The sequence below is a fragment of the Podarcis tiliguerta genome, assembly GCF_965153285.1.
Source record: "Podarcis tiliguerta genome assembly, chromosome: 3".
In the NCBI taxonomy this organism is placed as follows: domain Eukaryota; kingdom Metazoa; phylum Chordata; class Lepidosauria; order Squamata; family Lacertidae; genus Podarcis; species Podarcis tiliguerta.
The window spans coordinates 109,844,450-109,864,979 of record NC_139536.1 but is presented as its reverse complement, the minus strand read 5'-3'; the positions used below and the strand labels follow the sequence as shown (position 1 = coordinate 109,864,979).

The 20,530-nt window shown below is 44.0% G+C and overlaps 1 protein-coding gene across 1 annotated transcript in view; it reads left to right on the top strand.

The window, feature by feature from the left end:
- VPS36 (vacuolar protein sorting 36 homolog) overlaps positions 1-20,530 on the top strand; it is a 28,675-nt gene that overhangs the window by 320 nt on the left and 7,825 nt on the right. The window contains exons 2-10 of the mRNA XM_083435438.1: positions 1,875-1,943; positions 3,043-3,113; positions 5,972-6,086; positions 6,488-6,577; positions 7,514-7,600; positions 12,253-12,285; positions 13,686-13,763; positions 17,664-17,798; positions 20,211-20,276. Of these exons, the coding sequence (XP_083291564.1) occupies positions 1,875-1,943; positions 3,043-3,113; positions 5,972-6,086; positions 6,488-6,577; positions 7,514-7,600; positions 12,253-12,285; positions 13,686-13,763; positions 17,664-17,798; positions 20,211-20,276 (744 nt within the window). The remainder of the gene's footprint in view (positions 1-1,874; positions 1,944-3,042; positions 3,114-5,971; positions 6,087-6,487; positions 6,578-7,513; positions 7,601-12,252; positions 12,286-13,685; positions 13,764-17,663; positions 17,799-20,210; positions 20,277-20,530) is intronic.

Below are 20,530 nucleotides of genomic sequence, written 5' to 3'. Positions count from 1 at the left end.
GAAGCAGGCAGAGCTTTCCTCTTTTAGAGGTCCTTATTGCCCTGAGGAGGATTTTTAACAAGAAAAAAATATCCCGCAGAAAATGGAGGGAAGGCGCTCTGCATCTAGAAAGCTAGGGTGTCAGGGGGAGATAGGCTGCTGCCCCTCTCCGCTCCGTTTTCTACCTGCAGGGAGTATTTTGCCAGGCACTGTGAAATGAAATACCCTCAACAGAATTGGGTGGAGCTTCGGCTGATTTCTCCTACCTGTCGCAGGTATTGGAACTGTAGATCATCCCTAGGCAAGGTGTCCAGAAGTATAGTTTTGTTTTGTTTTTCCCCCCAATTTTTTAAAATTTCTTTTCACAAAATTATAAACAAGTAAACAAACATAAATCATAACCTTATTAAAATTGCACTTATTAACATTGTTAAGTGACTTCCTCGCTTCCCCTTGAATTTCAGTGCATATCCTTTTAACGGTTTTCCAAATCATAGTTCTTGTAAATTTAACTTAAACCTTAACATCCTTGAATCTTTTCATTTTGAAATTAAACATATTAATTCATCACTTAACTTATATAAAATCTTAAGCCGATCAAATATCTGCAAGCTATTTTCATTTAGTCAGAAGTATAGTTTTGGATTGAATGGAGCTTTGTAGTATCGGGAAGCATCAAGCAAGGTAGTGAATTTGTTGCAGAAGGGTGTGGATTGTGGTTCTCTCCCCCATTACAGTACACATTTCAGTGTCTTCCTCTACATTCCAGCTTTGTTTTTGAATCAGAGGTTATCAATACAGCATCTTTTTAAAGTTTTCATGCCTGTGTCTTAAGTAGGTTAGGCTTGCTAAAATATCTGGATTTTCCCGTAGCGTTCATACACAGATCACATGTGGAGTTTTTTATTTTCTTTATTATCACGCTGTAATAGCATCTCACCTTTGAAATCAGAATAAATGAAGAAAATCACACTGAAACAGTGTCAGAGCAAAGCAAGTCATTGAGATCCTTTGCACAGTGCAGTTGGTGGTAGATAGCCCTGTTTGGAGCAGGCTGTGAGGTCCTCCTTGCCTGCCTCACTCTCCAGTTCCTTTCCACAGGACAGCTTGCACCTCTGGTTTAGAGAAAGCTTAGTCAATTGACTTAAATGCAAAGTCAGGCAATGAAGGAGCAATGCAAGTGCACAAGGTCTCATCACCACACACTGCAAGGGTAACAACTGCACCAAGAAGCCTACAAAAAGTTTGCCTCATTTTATTATGAATTTCACAGTATCTGTGGTTCATATGCATTGAAGCTACTTCATTCTAATTGCTGTCTGGTATTCCTGGGAAATAGTACTTGAATGCCACCTTAAACGTCAAAAGAAGCACCTCTCATTTTGCTACAGGAAGTAACAGATTATAGGTAGGGACCTGAATTTCAAGATTTCAAAGGCGGAAGCACCCATGAACCTGTTGCTCATGCTTGCTTCAACCAGTTCTGCCTACCTGTACAATCTAGAAGGAGCTGAAGCAAAAGCTGATAATTGAAATTTCAAATGGAGAAGGGCCATGGTTCAGTGGTAGAGCAATCTGCATTGCATACAGAAGGCTCTAAGCCTGATCCCTGATATATGCTGGTGGCCCCTTATACCAGTGCTGACATGGTATAAGGCATTTTCCTGTATTCTTAAGCTTTGGTGCCCACCAAAACTGCTCTAGAAGCTAATCCAGCCCTCCAGATTTGAGGGGGGAGTAGAGGGAGATGCCCCGCTGTAATAACAGATGCCCTGCTCACTCAGGGTTTTTAGTAATATCCAGCAAGTACTCTGCATGATTTTTAAATTACCGGTATGTATTGGACAAAAACTGGATGAAACTTAGATAAACTGAAATATATCTTCCTTACCCAGGTAAAGTTTGATACGGGCATATTGCTTCTGAGTACGCACAGATTGATCTGGAGAGATCAGAAAAATCATGTAAGTTTCAGCACTCTGGTATGTCTGTAATTTCCATATAATATGCAAAAGAACAGTAAAGTTAATTTGCCTGTGAGCAAACTGTCTCCCCCAAACAAACCATGTGCCGTAAGAACACACCTTGGAACACACCCTGGTTATGGCCTGTGGTATGTTTTGGAGCAAGACATAGCACAAATCTGGGCTCAGACATAGTGCTAAGCCAAAACATTGGCTATATTCCCTTTGCTCTGTCTGCAGCAGAACCTGGGGGTGAGCGAAGTGGCTGCTATTACTAAATGTGAACCAACACACATGCCTGCTCATGCTAAACCATAATTTGACTTGGCATTACATGTAAAGCAACTCAATTTAGGGTTTAGACAACATGCTGCATTCTGATTAATCCAAAATGAAAGCGAAAATTTCTGATCTCCTTGCAGCCTCTCTAAAGGAGAAGGGAGGGTTTGGGGTGTGTGCAAGCCCAAGGGGAGGTTTATTACTGTTTTCAGCATTTGACTAGTTAGCTGTGGGGGACATGATTTAGAGAATTGTGAGTTAGCAGCCTTGCATCTTCACAGGGTTTTACTGTCTTTAGCCAATCTTCTACTACCATAACCATTAATAATTCAAACAAAAGCAATACCCCCCCCCCCCGTTTAAAAGGCCTTAGATTAATTTTATTCTTTGCTAATTAAACAATTAATTTCAATAATAAAAATTCACGAGGATTACAGCTTTGGAAATGATGAAATAAAATAGATCTATGTAATCTGAGGTACAGAGATTTAAACTGGAGATGTTAATAAGCCCAAAATGTTTGCAGTTACAGCACCAAAAACAGTAAAAAGCAGTTTATATTTGCAGGATAGCTTAGGCAAAAAAAATGGGTTATTTTGAGCAATGTGTTGCTGTTGTTATTTCATATCCATGGGAGCTTTTTTCTCCACACACCTGTGTATGAGTAGCAAAAATGGTCTAGAATGTCAAGAATTCTACACATGAAATGCTTCAGTGCAGAACTTAGTGCAAAAACAATACTGTGATTCTATAGTCTTAAAATAAGAGCAGGATTCAATTAAAATGTCTTTGTTTTTATTCTCTCTATTGCTGCTTTTAGGAATGTTGTATGGCTATTCCTCTTTCCCAAATTATCTTCATTGAAGAACAAGCAGCCGGGATAGGAAAAAGGTAGTACTGTGAGTTTATAGCAAAATCTGTTATGTTGGGGACAGTCGCTTCCCTGGGTTATTTGGAATATTCAGTATTTCACAAGCATCCAATCCATAACGCATCCTTATTTCCCTTTCTCAGAACCTTATTCAAGGATGAGTGGGGTTCTCGGCAGTGGCGCCCTCCCTGTGGATACAAGGCTGCCTTCAGATGTCTATGGAAAGTCATATAATTGTTTATCTTCTTGACATCTGATGGGAGAGCATTCCACATGGCAGGCACTACTACCGAGAAGGCTCTCGGCCTGGTTCCCTGTAACTTCACTTCTCTCAATTAGGGAACCGCTAGAAGGACCTTGGAGCTGGACCTCAGTGTCTGGGCTGAACAATGCGGGTGGAGACGCTGCTGTTCTAATTTGTTCTACGATACATGTAACCCACCTTGGGTCTGCTTGTAAAGGGTAGACATATACCATATTTTTCGCCCTATAGGACGCACTTTTTCCCCTCCAAAAATGAAGGGGAAATGTGTGTGCGTCCTATGGGGCGAATGCAGGCTTTCGCTGGAGCCTGGAGAGCGAGAGGGGTCGGTGCCCGCCGGGCTCCCAAGGCTTGCAGGCAGCAGGCGGGAGGTCCCGCAGGGCGCGCAAGGCTTGGGGCGGCAGCCTGCAGCCCGAAGCACGGGGCGCACTTGCGGGCAGATGTCCGCAAGCCTTGCATGCCCGGCAGGAGGTCCCGTAGGCTCGCAAGGGTTGTGGGCGGCAGCCTGTTCTGGGGGCTTCCCCCGCCCCAGCCCCGCGGCTGGTGGGGGGAAAATATTTTTTTATAAAAAAATTTCCCCCCAAAAAACTAGGTGCGTCCTATGGGCTGGTGCGCCCTATAGGACGAAAAATACGGTAAGTTGAATTGATCAGCCTGTTGCTGTAGCCTCTAGTAGTGCTGACTACTTAGTCCAGAGAGCTTGGCATGTTTCCCTTCCATGAGCATTGCAGCTTTTCCACTAGCAGCCATCAAGGTAAAGGTAAAGGGACCCCTGACCGTTAGGTCCAGTGACGGACAACTCTGGGGTTGTGCACTCATCTCGCTTTACTGGCCGAGGGAGCCGGCGTTTGTCCGCAGACAGTTTTTCCGGGTCATGTGGCCAGCATGACTAAGCCGCTTCTGGCAAACTAGAGCAGCTCACGGAAACGCCGTTTACCTTCCCGCTGGAGCCGACCTTCTGATTGGCAAGTCCTAGGCCCTGTGGTTTAGACCACAGCGCCACCTGCATCCCGCTGGCCATCAAAGTATCTTGTAAAAAATATTATCATTTACCTATGTGCAGTGTGATAGCGTGGGATGTGGGTTGTGCTGCGGGTTAAACCACAGAGCCTAGGACTTGCAGATCAGAAGGTCGGTGGTTCGAATCCCCGTGACGGGGTGAGCTCCCATTGCTCGGTCCCTGCTCCTGCCAACCTAGCAGTTTGAAAGCACGTCAAAGTGCAAGTAGATAAATAGGTACCCGTCCGGCGGGAAGGTAAATGGCATTTCCATGCGCTGCTCTGGTTTGCCAGAAGCGGCTTAGTGATGCTGGCCACATGACCCGGAAGCTGTACGCCGGCTTTCTCGGCCAATAAAGCAAGATGAGCGCCACAACCCCAGAGTCAGTCATGACTGGAGCTAATGGTCAGGGGTCCCTTTACCTTTACCTTAGTGTGAAAAGAAGTGACAGTGCACAGCTACTGCACTGTCCTCCAAGTTGTGATTGTACTGTTGCTTGCTGGAACCAGCTAGGGCAGGGGAGAGGAAGCACTCGCTCGGTGGCAGCGGCGGGTACGGCTACATGCACACTTTTGCCCTGCTGCCATCCCAGCACTTCTGCCATCAGCGCCGTACCCCTCTCCATCCCTGTTCCAGAAGCTGGCAGGGCTGCCACTGGCAGAAGCTGCTGCGCCTAACCTCATGGGTATGTTTAGCCTGGTGAAGAGGAGACCGAGAGATGATATGATAGCAATGTTCAAATATCTAAAGGGCTGCCGCATGGAGGATTGGAGGAAGCTCCACAGGCTAGGACCCAAATCAATGGATTCAAGTTATAATAAAGGAGATTCTGACTAAACATCAGAGCTGTTTGATAGTGGAATGGACTCCCATGAGAGGTGATGGACTTCCTTGGCTATCTGCCATGTATGCTTAAATTGGGATTCCTGCATTGTAGGGGGTTGGACTAGATGGCCCTAAGGGTCCCATCCAATTCTGCAATTCTATAAGTTCCTTTTTGTCTGCCTTGAATCTCCTGTTACATATATAGAGAGATGAAATACAGTGGTGCCCCGCAAGACGAATGCCTCGCAAGACGGAAAACCCGCTAGACGAAAGGGTTTTCCGTTTTTTGATGCGCTTCGCAGGACGAATTTCCCTGTGGGCTTGCTTCGCAAGACGAAAATGTCTTGCGAGTCTTGAGATTTTTTTCCGCTCCCCACCCCCTTTTTCTAAGCTGCTAAACCGCTAATAGCCTTTTAGCAGCTAATCCGCTAATCCCTTTAGCCGCTAATAGCCGCTAAACTGCTAATAGCGCTAAGCCGCTAATAGGGTTGCTTCGCAAGACGAAAAAACCGCTAGACGAAGAGACTCGCAGAACGAATTAATTTCGTCTTGCGAGGCACCACTGTATTCTGAAAACTATTTGATGTTTAAAATTCTTAACAACTGAATGAATTCTTGAAAATTTATAAGAAACATGTTATATTACATTCCACCAGCTATATTTTTAGCCTGTGATAACAGACTACATAAAACTTTAAAAATCTACATTTGTTAATATTTAGGAACCGGCCATGCTTTTTTATAACTACTAGCACATAAAGATTTTCTCTCTTCCTCTTCCCATCTCTTCAGTGCGAAAATAGTGGTTCATCTTCATCCAGTTCCTTCCAGCAAGGAGCCTGGCCCTTTCCAGAGTAGTAAATACTCGTATATCAAACTTTCTTTCAAAGAACATGGACAGATTGAGGTATATATGTATTTTTAGCCTGATGGGGGTGAGGTGATATTGGGATGGGTTTTATAAATTTCATTTGTGTAAAGATAAAACCTGGGAACTCTCAGCATGGTTAAAATGAAATTTATGCAAGACTTAAATGGGTAAAAAATATATATCATTATACGGGCATTACTGTTTATTACTGTTGTGTCTTGCTTGTAACATGCTGGTATGAACTGCTAAACTTTTGAGATCTGTAAAGATAAGTGATGAAGTGAAACTCAGTCCGTTACACATTTGTAGCTTTGAGAAATTACTTTTATGAAATTGCCTTTATTTAGAAAATACTAAATATATTTAAATCTACTTCAGTGCATCCTTGGAATTAACCCCCCTCCTTTCCTCCTTTCTTTTTTTAAACCTCTGCACAGTTCTACAGAAGGCTATCAGAAGAAATGACTCAGCGGAGGTGGGAGAACATGCCAGCTTCTCAGACCATTGATGTTACCAGAGGCTCACAGGTGTTTATGCAGTTTCTGATTAATGGACCTCTGCTTTCAAATACAGTGGTGCCCCGCAAGACGAAGGCCTCGCAAGATTCCTGGGGTTTTTTTCCGCTCCCCACCCCCTTTTTCTAAGGCACTAAGCTGCTAATAGCCTTTTAGCAGCTAATCCCTTAAGCCTTTAATAGCCGCTAAACCGCTAATAGCGCTAATCCGCTAATGGGCTTGCTTCGCAAGACGAAAAAACCGCTAGACGAAGAGACTCACGGAACGGATTCTTTTCGTCTTGCGAGGCACCACTGTAAGCATTTCAATAAGTATCCTTTTTGCTTTACGCAGCTGTTTTATTATGTAACACTCTCCCCCACACCCCATAATGTTAATTGAAATTGGCTATTTTTGACAGGTAATGTAATTTGAAAACATGAAGCTGATTATATACAGTGGTACCTCGGGTTAAGTACTTAATTCTTTCCGGAGGTCCGTTCTTAACCTGAAGCACCAATTTAGCTAATGGGGCCTCCTGCTGCTGCCGCGCCGCTGGAGCACGATTTCTGTTCTCATCCTGCAGCAAAGTTCTTAACCCGAGGTGCTATTTCTGGGTTAGCGGAGTCTGTAACCTGAAGCGTATGTAACCTGCAGCGTATGTAACCCAAGGTACCACTGTAGTTGCATTTAGATTAGACATAGCACTAAATGAGGTGCACTAAATGTGTGACCCAACGGCCCGTCTCAGGCCACAGAATATTTAGGGGGCCCCACCTCTCCTTGAAATTTTTTTTGGGGGGGCCTTGCACCCCCCTGGATGGCACCCCTGGTTGTTTCTAAATATACCCCATTTCCCTGATCTCACAGATGTTATAAGGTAGGCACAGACTTTACTTGTGTCCAAAAGGAGGGAACTCATAAGTACTTCCTTCATAACCCTTTTTTTATGTATTTTTTTTTTTTCAGACAGGGAGAATAAGAGCTGCAGGAATTGTAGGCATTGAGAGAAAATTAGAAGAAAGAAGAAAAGAGATGGATAAAAACATTTCCGAGGTGAGTAATGGAATTTCATGTGCAGATTTTTTTTGTAACTCTTTTGAGTCGTTGGAAGCTGCTGATAGGGAGAGTCTGAAAATATATTTGGATCCCAGTCATTGTGTTTGGGAGCCAGATGTGTTATATATTTAAATATATATATATATAATTTTTAAATAGGACCGGTGCTTACGGCTTTTGCAAAGGATGTATCCCCCCTCTACAAATGCAGTTATTGTAGCACAAGATAGAGGTTTCTTATCATGAAGTGAATGCTGCTTTTGTGGAAAATTTCTTTTCCTCCAGTGCTTGCATAGCGTAATTTGTTACCGTATTTTTCGCTCTATAAGACGCACCAGACCACAAGACGCACCTAGTTTTTGGAGGAGGAAAACAAGAAAAAAAATATCTGAATCTCAGAAGCCAGAACAGCAAGAGGGATCGCTGCGCAGTGAAAGCAGCAATCCCTCTTGCTGTTCTGGCTTCTGGGATAGCTGTACAGCCTGCATTCGCTCCATAAGACGCATACACATTTCCCCTTGCTTTTTAGGAGGGAAAAAGTGAGTCTTATAGAGCAAAAAATATGGTATTTGGGAAAGTTAACGTTAGTTTAAGTTGTCTGTTGTTGCTTCAGTTTTCTGTGCACTGCTTAGAGATAGTTTTAATAAATTAAGCAGTATAGAAATTATATGGTCAAGTAATTAAAAATACCACTCCTTCTCTAGCCAGTACATCAGTTTCAGTCGTGAGAGCTGCGTGCAACATACCTGTATAAGCGTCACATATAAATGCCTGTGGTGTAACTCTGTGTCTTTCACACCACCTTAAAATGTTCTAAACTTTAGAGCAGAGCCTTCCAAACTTTTCATGTTGGTTGACACACTTTATAGACATTCATCATTTCACAACACATTACAGTGGTGCCTCGGGTTAAGTACTTAATTCGTTCCGGAGGTCCGTTCTTAACCTGAAGCACCACTTTAGCTAATGGGGCCTCCTGCTGCTGCCGCGCCTCCGGAGCACGATTTCTGTTCTCATCCTGAAGCAAAGTTCTTAACCCAAGGTACTATTTCTGGGTTAGCGGAGTCTGTAACCTGAAGGGTATGTAACCTGAAGTGTATGTAACCCGAGGTACCACTGTAATTTAGTTTTACTAATCCCTTTCCAGCCCCAGAAGGAATGCAAAGGAGCGTTTGTGCCACACACCTACGCACTGCAGCCAGCACACTAATGTGTCACAATTCACAGTGTGCCTTTGCACATAAGTCTGTGGGTTGGGCTAGTCTGATGTGAGAGAATCTGTTAAGAGGAGTCAGTCAAACATCTGAGATAATCAGTCAGAAGGTATTAGGAAGGTATAGGCCGGTAAAGAAACTAAGGTTAATAAACGTGACAAGAAAATTATCTGAGAAACCATAAACTTGTTAATGCTTATAAAATAAACTTGTTTATTTGGTTTAATTTTAACAACTGTCTGGACTCAGTGTGTACCCGAGAGTAACAGGTTGGTGGCAGCAGGGAAGCGAGCACAGTGGTGGCACCGGGATCAATAGACTGTCAAACGTCTGGGGACCATATGTTTTAGAAATCTGCACTGTCTTGCTGCTTTGCTCCTTGAGTTTTGTGCCTTCCAGCCTCAGCATCGCAGGGCATGTTTCCAGTGTTAATTTTTATAAAGAGTCAAACCTATATAGCAGGCATAGGCAAACTCGGCCGTCCAGATGTTTTGAGACTACAATTTCCATCATCACTGACCACTGGTCCTGTTAGCTAGGGATTATGGGAGTTGTAGTCCCAAAACATCTGGAGGGCCGAGTTTGCCTATGCCTGCTATATAGCAATCCTTTCCTCCTCCGTTGCTTTGGACAAAGGTATTGCCATGGTATCACTGGATCAGGCCTGGCTGACGCAAAACATTGTACATAGAGAAAAAATGCAGGCTTTTCCAATTGACCGAAGAGACCCCAAAGCATTTTCTAAGGGTTAGAAAAACAAAGAGCCGTTTAAGGCCATATGAATGCACCCTAGCCAGTGGCAAGAGGCAGAAGGAAGAAGGGGGATTGGGAATTCTATAAACATGAGGGTTTATCTTTCCTAATAATTTGCTTCCTGGTATTTGTAACAGCTTGTTTTTGTTTATCACTTCTGGCTATTGTGATTTTTGTTTCTAGTGGTAGAATTTCCTTGTTTTCAGAACAAGAAGATTACACCCACATCATTGCCACTCCTTATTGTTTACTGCAACAAATTGATCTCTGTCGTTTTTATAAGGATTTACTTGCTCTCCTCTTTTTACAACTGGCACATACAAATTTAGGGTGGAGCTGAACAATATAGGAACCCCTTGTTCTCTTTAACTGTGTGGTGGGGACGCAGGTGGCGCTGTGGGTTAAACCATAGAGCCTAGGACTTGCCGATCAGAAGGTCGGCGGTTCGAATCCCCACGACAGGGTGAGCTCCCGTTGCTCGGTCCCTGCTCCTGCCAACCTAGTAGTTCGAAAGCACGTCAAAGTGCAAGTAGATAAATAGGTACCACTCCAGCGGGAAGGTAAACGGCGTTTCCGTGCGCTGATCTGGTTCGCCAGAAGTGGCTTAGTCATGCTGGCCACATGACCCGGAAGCTGTACGCCGGCTCCCTCGGCCAATAAAGCGAGATGAGCGCCGCAACCCCAGAGTCAGTCACGACTGGACCTAATGGTCAGGGTTCCTTTTACCTTTACCTTTACCTATCAGGGAGGGCTGGTGGAGGAAGAGCCATGAGGCTACTGTTTTCAGCCGAAGCAGCCAATTTTCTTGTGCCACCAGTAGAAAATCTGCCTTGTATGCAGAAGATTCTAGGTACAATAACCTGCAGCTGCCGGTAGGGCTGGGAGACAGCCCTGTTTGAAATCCAGAAGAGTTTGCCTGTCAGAGTAGACAATACTAAACTAGATAGACCAATGTTCTGACTCAGTATGAGGTGATTTTCTGTGCCCCCGTGTTGTTCTCTTCCACTCTGTTTATCAGAGGATAAAAGAAGTCAAACTGTGGATGTTGAAAACATAGGGAAATCTGCTTTGCACTTATCAATCAGTTTATTTCAGAACTTGTGCCCTGCGTTACAAAATGGGTTTCCTGCACCTGCTGGTTGCTGCTGATAAAAATTCATTCCCTTAGTTCTTTGTTTTTCTGAGGAAATTCCTGTTAGGTGTGTGCACATTCTCCTTTGTACTTGGGCGTGAATCAATTAGACAGGGGAATAATTATTTACAGCATGCCCTTTATTTATCTAGATCTGTTTTTCTCTCTTTGCTGGCTTGTTTTTCTGCATGTTACTGACAACATGCATAAGATGCTAAAGGTCTGATCATTTCCATTAGGTTACAATAGTGAATTTGGTGAATAATTGGAGAGGCAATGTTTCATGCAATAATGTCTTGTTAAATGCTAAATGCTTCCAGATTTTGATGAGATGTCAGGTTTATGTTTGCAGTTCATGGTTTTAAATTGTTTGCAATACTTGTGTTGGCTTTAGCTGTTTTGATTTTCCCCCAATTAGTTTTAGTGTTGTTTATCATGTTGTTTCATATTGTATTTTTAATGGTCTGCAAACTGCCCAGAGAACTCCAGTTATATGGGTGGTATACATCTGTAATTATTCATTACATTTCTAACCTGTCTTTTCTTCAGGGAACTCATAGATGGGATATGTGGTACAGTGGTGCCCCGCAAGACGGAAAACCCACTAGACAAAAGGGTTTTCCGTTTTGGAGGTGCTTCGCAGGACGAATTTGCTATGGGCTTGCTTCGCAAGATGAAAATGTCTTGCGATTCCTGGGGGGTTTTTTTCGCTCCCCACCCCCTTTTTCTAAGGCACTAAGCTGCTAATAGCCTTTTAGCAGCTAATCCGCTAATCCCTTAAGCCTTTAATAGCCGCTAATAGCCGCTAAACCGCTAATCCGCTAATGGGCTTGCTTCGCAAGACAAAAAAACAGCTAGACGAAGAGACTCACGGAACGGATTCTTTTCGTCTTGCGAGGCACCACTGTACTTTCCTTTTTTAATTAGCCTTGCCTATGAATATTTAAATGGGACGTGGGTGGCCAACATAGCAGTTTGAAAGCACGTCAAGTGCAAGTAGATAAATAGGTACTGCTCTGATGGGAAGGTAAACGGCATTTCCATGCGCTGCTCTTGTTCGCCAGAAGCGGCTTAGTCATGCTGGCCACATGACCTGGAAGCTGTACGCCGGCTCCCTCGGCCAATAAAGCAAGATGAGCGCCGCAACCCCAGAGTCTGTCACGACTGGACCTAATGGTCAGGGGTCCCTTTACCTTTACCTATGAATATTTAAATATAAGTACAAGCTTTTGAAATCTGAGTATTAAAGGTCATTTACTGCCAACCCTTGACTTAAAATGACCCCACCCTCTTATCTGGAAGGTGAGGACCTCTTAACGCACAGCGTGCTATTCATACAGAAACAGTCTGCTCAGGTTACAAAGCACAGGGCTAGAATCTTCTTAATTGCAGTTTTAAAGCACATGGTCTTACAATGCTAGAAACTAATTATTTTCAGGGCTTTGATTTTGGAGGGAAGGCAGCGGTGGAAGAAATATTTCAATGATGCAATGAGACTGTCTTTCTATAAGTGAGGAACACATTACCAAGTGTGTGTCTGATTATTGCAGGCTTTTGAAGACCTCAGCAAGCTAATGGAAAAGGTAAAGTATCACTTTTTACCTCTCTGAATTTAAATTGGCTAGGCCCCATCCAGAGAACCATGAGTAAACAGAATGTTGAGCATGCCCGGCTGAATGTCGCAGATAACATGTGATGGTGTCTGAAGGATCCGCTTCTAAGTTGACTTGACTTGACCAGGCTTGACTACTGTAATTCGCTCCACGCGGGGCTGCCCTTGAAGCTATCCCAGAAACTCCAGCGGGTGCAGAATGCTGCAGCAAGGCTCCTCACGGGGTCCCTACCATGGGAGCATATTCACCCAGTGCTTTTCCAGCTGCACTGGCCCCTGGTGGAGTACAGGGTCAGATTTAAGGTGCTGGTTTTGACCTTTAAAGCCTTTCACGGCCTAGGACCCTCGTACCTAAGGGACCGCCTCTCCTGGTATGCCCCACAGAGAGCCTCAAGGTCCATAAATGGCAACACCCTAGTGGTCCCGGGCCCTAAGGAAATTAGATTAGCCTCAACCAGAGCCAGGGCCTTTTCAACACTGGCTCCAGCCTGGTGGAACGCTCTGCCTCATGAGACCAAGGCCCTGCAGGATCTGATTTATTTCCGCAGGGCTTGTAAGACAGAGTTGTTCCACCTGGCCTTTGGCTTGGAGCCAATTTGATTCCCTCCCTCTCTTTCTTTTTTCCTTTCCTTTCTCCTCCTGCGATGAGGCTACATTTTAATATTTTAATGTTTCAATATTTTAATGTTGTATTTTAATTTTGTTTTTAAGTTGTAATCATTCAACTTGTTTTTTTTATTGTTTGTTAGCTGCCCTGAGCCCTGCCTTGGCTGGGGATGGCGGGGTATAAATAAAAATTATTATTATTATTATTATTATTATTATTATTATTATTAAGTTGGTAAGAAGCAGGGGGATGTGGCTCGGACTCCACCCCATCCCATAGCAAATCATCTTGGAGGAAGTCGTGATTGAATCTTCTTACACTAATGATTAGCATTACATTTGTGAGAGAAGGAATGCTCAGACTGAGTCCAGAAGCTCCCTTTCTCTAGCTATCACCTTGTGCTAATAGTTGGGGTACTTCCAGACAGTCTGTTTATTGAGCATTCATCCTGATTTGTTTGCAGAGAGATTGGATGTTATGTCAAAGGAAGTGTTACTTCCAGTGCGTTTCCTTATGGCAAAAAAAATATCCAACATTTTGGAGACGTGGGTTTGTGGTGCAAGACTACCCAATCAAATCTAATTGTGCAGCCTGAATTGGTTAGGTTGTGACTGAATCCTACCTGAAATTAGCCACAGTCTGGAAGTGGCCTTGATTAAATCTACACATGGAAGCCCCTCAAAGCTTGATTCTGCATCCGAGGCTCATGGCAAAGCATTCTGTCTTCAACAGCTGCGTCTTGTCTCTCTGTTGTGTCTTAAAAGGCAAAGGAAATGGTGGAACTGTCCAAATCGATTGCTAACAAGATCAAAGAAAAGCAAGGGGACATCACGGAAGATGAGGTCAGTTAATATTTTAATGCGCTAGACGCCAACGCACTCTGAGAAACATGGACTTAAGCTGCCATGATAATATACCGTATTTTTTGCTCTATAAGACTCACTTTTTCCCTCCTAAAAAGTAAGGGGAAATGTGTGTGCGTCCTATGGAGCGAATGCAGGCTGCGCAGCTATCCCAGAAGCCAGAACAGCAAGAGGGATTGCTGCTTTCACTGCGCAGCGATCCCTCTTGCTGTTCTGGCTTCTGAGATTCAGAATATTTTTTTTCTTGTTTTCCTCCTCCAAAAACTGGGTGCGTCTTGTGGTCCGCTGCGTCTTATACAGCGAAAAATACGGTATATAATGCTGCCAAACTCTGAATTGGTAATATGGCATAACAAATGCTGGTGATCTATGAAACTTCACTGCAGTGTTTTGCCTCATCCATACCCACAACCTCGCCTGTAAATGAAAATAAGCATTCACATGCACCTGCAGTCTTCTCTCGCTCACTCACAATAATGCTGGTATTGATGCTTAATTTATTGGCTGCTTCCCGAACATGGAATAGTCTCATGAGAAATCTGTCCCAGCTGGCTGAGGGTCTTCCTTGCAAGTAGATTGATTTCCAGAGAGCAGTCTTTTGTAGGTGAGGAAAAGGTGACTTGGCAATCCACGGCAGCGTCTTTCCTACTTGGGGAATGCTGTCAACATCCACTAGGACCCTCGTACCTACGGGACCACCTCTCCTGGTATGCCCCACAGAGGAACTTACGGTCTTCAAATAAAAACATCTTGAAGGTCCCAGGCCACAGAGAGGTTAGGCTGGCCTCAACTAGAGCCAGGGCTTTTTCGGCTGCGGCTCCAACCTGGTGGAACGCTCTGTCACAAGAGACTAGGGCCCTGCAGGACTTGACATCTTTCCGCAGGGCCTGCAAGACAGAGCTGTTCCACCAGGCCTTTGGTCAGGGCGCAGCCTGACTCCCTCCTTTGGCAATCTTTACAAAACTTTAGTTTATGGTTGCCATAAATTTTGATTTTAATTAATTTTTATAATGTTTTTATAATGTTGCACTATTTTAGTGTTGTTAGCCGCCCTGAGCCCGGCTTCGGCTGGGGAGGGCGGGATATAAATAAAATTTATTATTATTGTTGTTGTTGTTATTATTATTATTATTATTATTATTATTATTATTATTCTCCCACATGCTGAGTCCTGGCCATTTCCTACACCCAAGCCTTTCTTCTCTTGGCCTCCAAAAAACAGCACCTGTTCTTTGCTGGGCAAGGGATATGATAGGTGCATTTCGTTTTCTTTGGGGAATTTTAAGAGTGATCTTGAGCGGAGATGGGGGATATAGCACAGGTCATAATTTTAGGCAGACCTATGACTCCTCAGTTATCTCCCTGTTTTAGTACATTAGGAACTTCCTAGTACTTCTGGTTTGAAGCTCAACATCAAAAAAACGAAGATCATGGCCACTGGTCCCATCACCTCCTGGCAAATAGAAGGGGAGGAAATGGAGGCAGTGAGAGATTTTACTTTCTTGGGCTCCATGATCACTGCAAATGGTGACAGCAGCCGCGAAATTAAAAGACGCCTGCATCTTGGGAGAAAAGCAATGACAAACCTAGACAGCATCTTAAAAAGCAGAGACATCACCTTGCCAACAAAGGTCCCTATAGTTAGAGCTATGGTTTTCCCAGTAGTGATGTATGGAAGTGAGAGCTGGACCATAAAGAAGGCTGATCGCTGAAGAATTGATGCTTTTGAATTCTGGTGCTGGAGGAAACTCTTGAGAGTCCCATGGACTGCAAGAAGATCAAACCTATCCATTCTTAAGGAAATTTGCCCTGAGTGCTCTCTGGAAGGACAGATCGTTGAAGCTGAGGCTCCAATACTTTGGCCACCTCCTGAGAAGAGAAGACTCTCTGGAAAAGACCCTGATGTTGGGAAAGATGGAGGGCACAAGGAGAAGGGGATGACAAAGGACAAGATGGTTGGACAGTGTTCTCGAAGCTACCAGCATGAGTTTGACCAAACTGTGGGAGGCAGTGGAAGACAGGAGTGCCTGGCGTACTCTGGTCCATGGGGTCACGAAGAGTCAGACATGACTAAACAATTAAACAACAACAGTACTTCTAGAACTTCCGTCCTAGGGAATGAAACAACTCCCATACGAGGAAAGGTTGCAACATTTGGTGGTGTTGTTTTAGTTTAGAGAAAAGGCAAGTAAGAAGCAACAGGACTGAACTGCATAACATGATGCATGATACAGAGAAAGGGGATAAAGATAAGTTCCCCCACCCCACCTCATAACACTGGAACTTAGGAACATCTGGTGAAGCTGAATGTTGAAAGATTCAGGTTGGGCAAACTGCCCACAGGAGGAAGGGATGGCTGGCCACCAACTTGGATGGCTTTGAAAGAGGATTAGACAAATGTGGAGGATGAGGCTGTTGGCTGCGTTCTGTGTCCACCGCCAGAAGCACTGTGCTTCGCTGGAAACCACAGGAGAGGAGGAAGAAGAAGAAGAAGAGTTTGGATTTGATATCCCGCCTTTCACTCCCTTTAAGGAGTCTCAAAGCAGCTAACATTCTCCTTTCCCTTCCTCCCCCACAACAAACACTCTGTGAGGTGAGTAGGGCTGAGAGACTTCAGAGAAGTGTGACTGGCCCAAGGTCACCCAGCAGCTGCATGTGGAGGAGCAGAGACGCGAACCCAGTTCCCCAGATTACAAGACTACCGCTCTCAACCACTACACCACACTGGCTCTCAGAGAGGAGGGTTGCTGCTGGACCTGCTTGCATGCTTCCCATAGGCATCTCTGCTTAAGCAACAGGACTCCTCCCTTGTGTGAGCCTAGCACATCCTAAATCGGCTCCAGAGGGTTGAGAGAACCCCTAGAACAGATTTTGGGTCCATGCGGTACGCGGAGAGGGGGTTAAACTTCCATTGTGCAAGGAGACATCCTTGCTCTGATGGAATGTTTGCCATAGCGCTATGTTGAATTCGACCCTACAAGAACAGGACGCTGGGCTGGATGGGGCACTGGCGTGGACCAGCAGACTCTTCCTATGTTCATTCATCTATCTGGGATACATCTGTTTGTTAAGAATACGGCATCTTTTTTTATTGAAAAGTTAAACAAAACATATTATCCAAAAACATGTCATCCTTAATTCCCCCCTCCCCCCATTTTGTTGCGTCTTCAAATACTTTGTAAAGGGTTCCCATTCATCTTTGAAGTCACAATTATCCTTGCCCCGTAGCTTATGTGTCAATTTTGCCAATTCTGTATAGTCCATCAGTTTTTCTTGCCATGATTCTTTTGTTTGAATTTCTTCAGTCTTCCATCCTTGTGCTATCAGGATTCTCGCAGCCGTTGTTGCATACATGAAGATGTTTTTCAGCTTTTTTGGCAGGTCTTTCCCTACGATCCCTAACAAAAATGCTTCAGGTTTTTAAACAAATGTTAGATGGAACATTTTCTTCAATTCATTGCATATTATTTCCCCCAAAAAATTAATTACATTACAATCCCACCACATATGATAAAATGTTCCCTCCTTTTCTTTACGCTTCCAACATATATTTGAACTAGTTTTGTACATTTCCCCTAACTGCACTGGTGTCATATATCATCTGTACATCAACTTCATATAATTCTTCTTCAACAGGGAACAGTCTGTAAATTTTAAATCAGTTTTCCATAATTTTCCCCAATCTTCCATCATAATGTTGTAACCTACATCTTGTGCCCATTGAAGCATGACTGATTTAACCTCTTCATCTTTCATCTCCCATTCTACTAGTATGCTGCATGTGGCCTTCAGTAATTTTACTTTCCCTTCAATCACTTCCAAAGAATATGGCATCTTGACCCGCATTGTTCTTCCTCCCGCTCTCTCCTATTTCCACAGACCATCAGGTTTAAATCATACCTGTTGAGCATGGGCATAGCTAATCCAGTCACCAGGGAAACACATGGATCCGGAACACATTTCCATATGCAACTGGCAAAGCAATTAGCTGGCATTTTACAGGCACCTTTAGAGGTAAGGCACTCGAGAATCTTAATTTATTTCATATTTACTATGCATATTTTATATTCCTGTGCATATTTACTTTGGACTAAGTATGTAGGCATAGGATTGTAGCCATAACACACTTGATCAAAATTATGACCGAAGGCCTTATTCTGTCCAGTTAGTAGATTAATCAGGGGCACATTTTAAATCTTTGCGGAGTTAAGTAATAGGATTGTGTTAGAAGGGCACTCTAGTAGGCAACTCACAGTTTTAAAAACAACACAAAACGAAGTTGGCATTTCTTTTAGTTAGCATTCCAAACCAGCAGATCTTGCATTTCACATTGAAATTTCCAGAACTTTTTTAGCAGTAAGAGCCACAGGCAACAGAGGCTGACAATGCATAGAAGCAGACATAAATCAGTGCTGTGCATGCAATTTCTCAGCCTCATCTAACATGATTGTGCATGCACAGCCTTATTTTTAAAAATAAAAATCCACCTCATCAGCTGTTTTGAGAGGAGGAATGGGGGATGGAAACAGTCCCATTTCCTCACCGTATGGTGATCAACAGGAGTTCAGGTTTTTAAAAGTAGGAGCTGAGCACATGTAGCTCTGATGTCTCTGTACATGCCCTGTTGGATCAGAACTATTGCTAATATGCTTCTTTAAAATGGGACTTTCTTCAGTGGCGATACTCCTTTGAGAGCAGATTTAAACAATAGGTGCCACAGAATAATTTTTCAATCCAGTGATAAAGATGTAAAATGGATATTGAAGGAGAACTGGGAAATTGCTCAGAAGCTACCGTATTTTTTGCTCTATAGGACGCACTTTTTCCCCTTCAAAAATGAAGCGGAAATGTGTGTGCGTCCTATGGAGCGAAGACGCCATAGCCCCGCGACCCTCTCCTGGCTGGAGAGGTGACACACAGCTATGGCAGGAGCCTCTATAGCCGCGCATCACCTCTCCAGCCGGGAGAGCGCGTGCGGGGGGCTAAAGAAGCCCCCCGCGACCCTCTCCCGGCTGGAGAGGTGACGCGCGGCTATGGCAGGAGCCTCTCTGCTGCGCCTTTCCGCTGCTCCCAGACCTGCTCTTTGGGGCTGGTGGTGGACTTCCCCCTGCCAGCCCCAAAGAGCAGGTTGAAAGGAACCTGAAGCCTGGAGAGCGAGAGGGGTCGGTGCGCACCGACCCCTCTCGCTCTCCAGGCTTCCAAGGTAGCCGCCTGAACGCACCTTAAACGGCACCTTGTTTTAGAGCGGGAAAACAAGAGGGGGAAAATTCTCCCCCTCTATGCGCAGCGCCTCCTGCCGCTTCGCTGAAGGGGCGCTGGGCAGAGAGGAGGAGAATTTTTTTTTTTTGTTCTCCCCCCTCTAAAACAAGGTGCGTCCTATTGTCCGGTGCGTCCTATGGTGCGAAAAATACGGTACATTATTTGCCTCTGTTACCACTGCCGAGTACACAGGAGATCCACACCGGCAATGTTTGTACATTCACTTTAAATCATGGTAAGCTTAACTATGGTTGAAAGGGGAACATGCATTGTTCTGTTGCACAGGGTGAAAAATCACAGGAACTTCACTCCTCCCCTGCTTCTACCATGCTGCTGGGAACTAAGCCATGATTTTTGGCTTTCTCCAAACAAACCACAAGTTGTAACCAAGATTCTTGACTTAACATACATCATTTGTTTAGGGAAAGCTAACCACAAACCTGGGTTTGGATGTGATGCCAAGCCGTGCTGGTGACTTAGCGGCACAGCAAGAAGGAACAGAGCATCTCTGATTTTTCACTCCATGCACATTGGCTTAACTATTGTTTGAAAGTAAGATAAGAAAGTAAGCAGGCCCTTGGATCATTGGAGCAGTGTCTAATAGAAAAAGAAGATGTCCTTTTAGAAACTACCGACAAATTTCCAGGAATATGTTTACTGCAGCTTCTGTGCCATTTGCATTTCCAGATACAGTGGTTCCTCGGGTTAAGTACTTAATTCGTTCCGGAGGTCTGTACTTAACCTGAAACTGTTCTTAACATGAAGCACCACTTTAGCTAATGGGGCCTCCTGCCGCCGCCAGAGCATGATTTCTGTTCTCATCCTGAAGCAAAGTTCTTAACCTGAATCACTATTTCTGGGTTAGCGTAGTCTGTAACCTGAAGCGTATGTAATAATAATAATAATAATAATAATAATAATAATAATAATAATTTATTATTTGTACCCCACCCATCTGGCTGGGTTTCCCCAGCCACTCTGGGCGGCTTCCACAGAGACCAAAAATACACTAAAATGTAACCTGAGGCGTATGTAACCCGAGGTACCACTGTATGTTTTCTGCTTGGGCGTGTTGATGTGGTCAACTAGCCAATCATATCTTCTTAGAGACAGCAGGCTGGATGTTCTAAATTGGTTCTCTCTTACCAACTCGTATTGTGTCCACAGGAGCGGGGAGGAATAATGTCACTCACAGAGGTTTATTGCTTGGTGAATCGTGCTCGAGGCTTGGAGGTGAGGAACCTTGTTGCATTTCCTCAAAAGTTGGCTTGATCAACTTAATGCTTCTCCAAGTAGCCAAAACTGAAATAATGTTGTTTCTGTAGGAGATGGGGAAATATTTCTTCCCTTTGGTGTCTAGCTGTTACCCTTTTCTTTAAAAGAACATTATAAAAATAGTGCTAACAAGACAGGATAATTTTCCAGAGTAAATTCCATCCAATAATGTGCTACAGAATAATGAAGTGGGGATGTCTTGAAGGCATTAA